Below are 2,212 nucleotides of genomic sequence, written 5' to 3'. Positions count from 1 at the left end.
TGAAAACTAAACTCTTTGAAATTTATGTACATAACAACCAAGTGAAGATATTACAAAAAAAGCGCAAAAACAGATACTTTGTACTGCGCATGGTTTCGCTATTGCTGTCTTTCATTGTTGGAACTTGAAGGTCTCCCTATCATCCCAGTGAAGAGATTAAAATCAAAATATTAATAACCTTCAACTATGTTCAAATAATCTATTTGTTTCTAGTTGTCTCAGAAATCCGTAAAAAAATTAATTAATCTCGATGAATACACTACAGTCCAAATAGTTATCGAAATTCCGTTTAAATTTTTGACTACGAAGACAAATAATCCAGTACTTTACAAACAGTAATGTGGAAAATCCTAATTAGTAAGTTTCTCTTATCGGGTTTGACGTCATGTCTTTGAAAACTAAATTAGACATCCCACTCTACTTTGTCGCCCACTCTGACTACTTATCAGGTATTTATTGTTGATTTGACCCATAACCTCTGCGCTGGTATAAATAGATTGAATATTAAAATTTAGTGTGTCAACTTGTAATACGACAAAATATTAGGATGAAGTTTCTGTTGTTATGTGTCATATTTACAGTCATAAATTCGGAGGAAATACAGGAATTTCAGGACAGTAACCTACAATTTGCTACTGATATATACAAGGTACGTAAGAATCACCACTGTCAACTGTGCACAACTAAATCATTTACTCCACAGCAAATCTCTAAAAGAAACACCGAAAACTTTTTGATATGTCCGCTATCAGCACAAATTGTTCTATCACTTGCAACTGTAGGAGCCAGAGAAAATTCTGCCAAGCAGTTAAGTAACTGCTTGTATTTACCGAACGATTCAGTAAAAATTCAAAGTATTTTTCAAAAGCTGAACAACAACTTTGACGTTACAAAGCCATACCAATTCAGCAGCGCAAATAAAATATATCTTAACAACAAATGCGAAATCAAAAGTCATTACAGAGACATCGCCATTAACACGTTTAAAGCCGGAATAGAAAACATCAATTTTTCGGAAACTGAAAAGGCCACCAAAATAATTAACCAATGGGTTGAGAGTAAGACTAACAGTAAAATCAAAGATCTGATACAGAAGAATACAATACAATCGAACACGTTTGCCATCTTAGTAAACGCCTTATACTTTCATGGAGATTGGGTCAATGAATTTGGTTATAGTGGAGATTACAAGCAAGATTTTTATGTCAGTGAAAACGAAACCGTATCAGTCAACTATATGACGCAAAGAAACTATTTTAATTATTGCTATAATGAGAAACTCCACGCAGAATTTTTAGAACTACCGTTCGTTGGAGATGATATAACTATGACCATTGTTTTGCCGAAGGATACGCATGGGCTCAAAAAACTAGAAAATCATATTTCTAGTGTAATTTCTCCTCAACGTTTAGCAAAATCGGACGCACTCATTACTATACCAAAATTTAAAATGGAATCGACAATAGATTTTAAACAAGTTTTGAAAGAGGTAAGGACGAAATCATCCGTCGCAAACTTGTAATTAAGATTTCTATACTAAAGTTAGGTGTAACGGAACCATTTACCGAATATGCAAATTTTAATGGAATCACTGAGAATGGTATTTATATTGACGATGTTATCCAAAAGACGTTTATAGAAATTAATGAAAAAGGTGCAACGGCCGCTGCTGCTACTCAAATGTGTAAGTATTTCTTAAATTTAGATCAAATACAGATTTACTTTTTTTCCAGCGATTATACCTTACAGCACGCCTGATGTGGTCTTCACTGCGGACCATTCATTCATTTACTTCCTGAGACATCGCAGTGTTGGAGTGTTCTTTATTGGCAGGTTATCAAGACCCTAGTTGACTACGTAGTTAGTTATTATTTCCCGTGTCAATAATTGTGTGAATTTTGTAAATACCTTAGTTATTTTAGACACGTAACACGATAGTTTACTTTCACTTTCTGCTATAACGATCATTGTAGACTGAAAATAGAAAAATATAAAGAAATTCGTCTTGAAACAACAAAGTAAACCAGGTGTCAAATTCTTGACAGAATAGCTTCCTAGCTGAAACCAAAAATTGCCAACATATGTACGCACTTACAGACGGGAAAAATTTATTCTTTAAAAGTTGCTTAAAATGATCTAAAACGTCAATTTTTACGCATGCATTTTGTTTGCTTTTATTAGAGGGACCTACCATCCAAATTTCGTTAAAATT

At 33.5% G+C, this 2,212-nt stretch overlaps 1 protein-coding gene across 1 annotated transcript; it reads left to right on the top strand.

The window, feature by feature from the left end:
• The first annotated feature begins 311 nt into the window (after positions 1–311).
• LOC116163656 (serpin B4-like) lies at positions 312–1,999 on the top strand. Its single transcript, XM_031477701.1, has 4 exons — positions 312–649; positions 704–1,489; positions 1,543–1,684; positions 1,734–1,999. The coding sequence occupies exons 1-4, from the start codon at positions 548–550 to the stop codon at positions 1,847–1,849; spliced, it is 1,146 nt and encodes a 381-aa protein (XP_031333561.1). The 5' UTR covers positions 312–547; the 3' UTR covers positions 1,850–1,999.
• The last annotated feature ends 213 nt before the right edge of the window (positions 2,000–2,212 follow it).

This window comes from Photinus pyralis, unplaced genomic scaffold (genome assembly GCF_008802855.1).
Source record: "Photinus pyralis isolate 1611_PpyrPB1 unplaced genomic scaffold, Ppyr1.3 Ppyr1.4_LG2, whole genome shotgun sequence".
Lineage (NCBI taxonomy): Eukaryota > Metazoa > Arthropoda > Insecta > Coleoptera > Lampyridae > Photinus > Photinus pyralis.
Note: the sequence above shows the minus strand (reverse complement) of the source record. Positions and strands in the feature narration are given on the sequence as shown.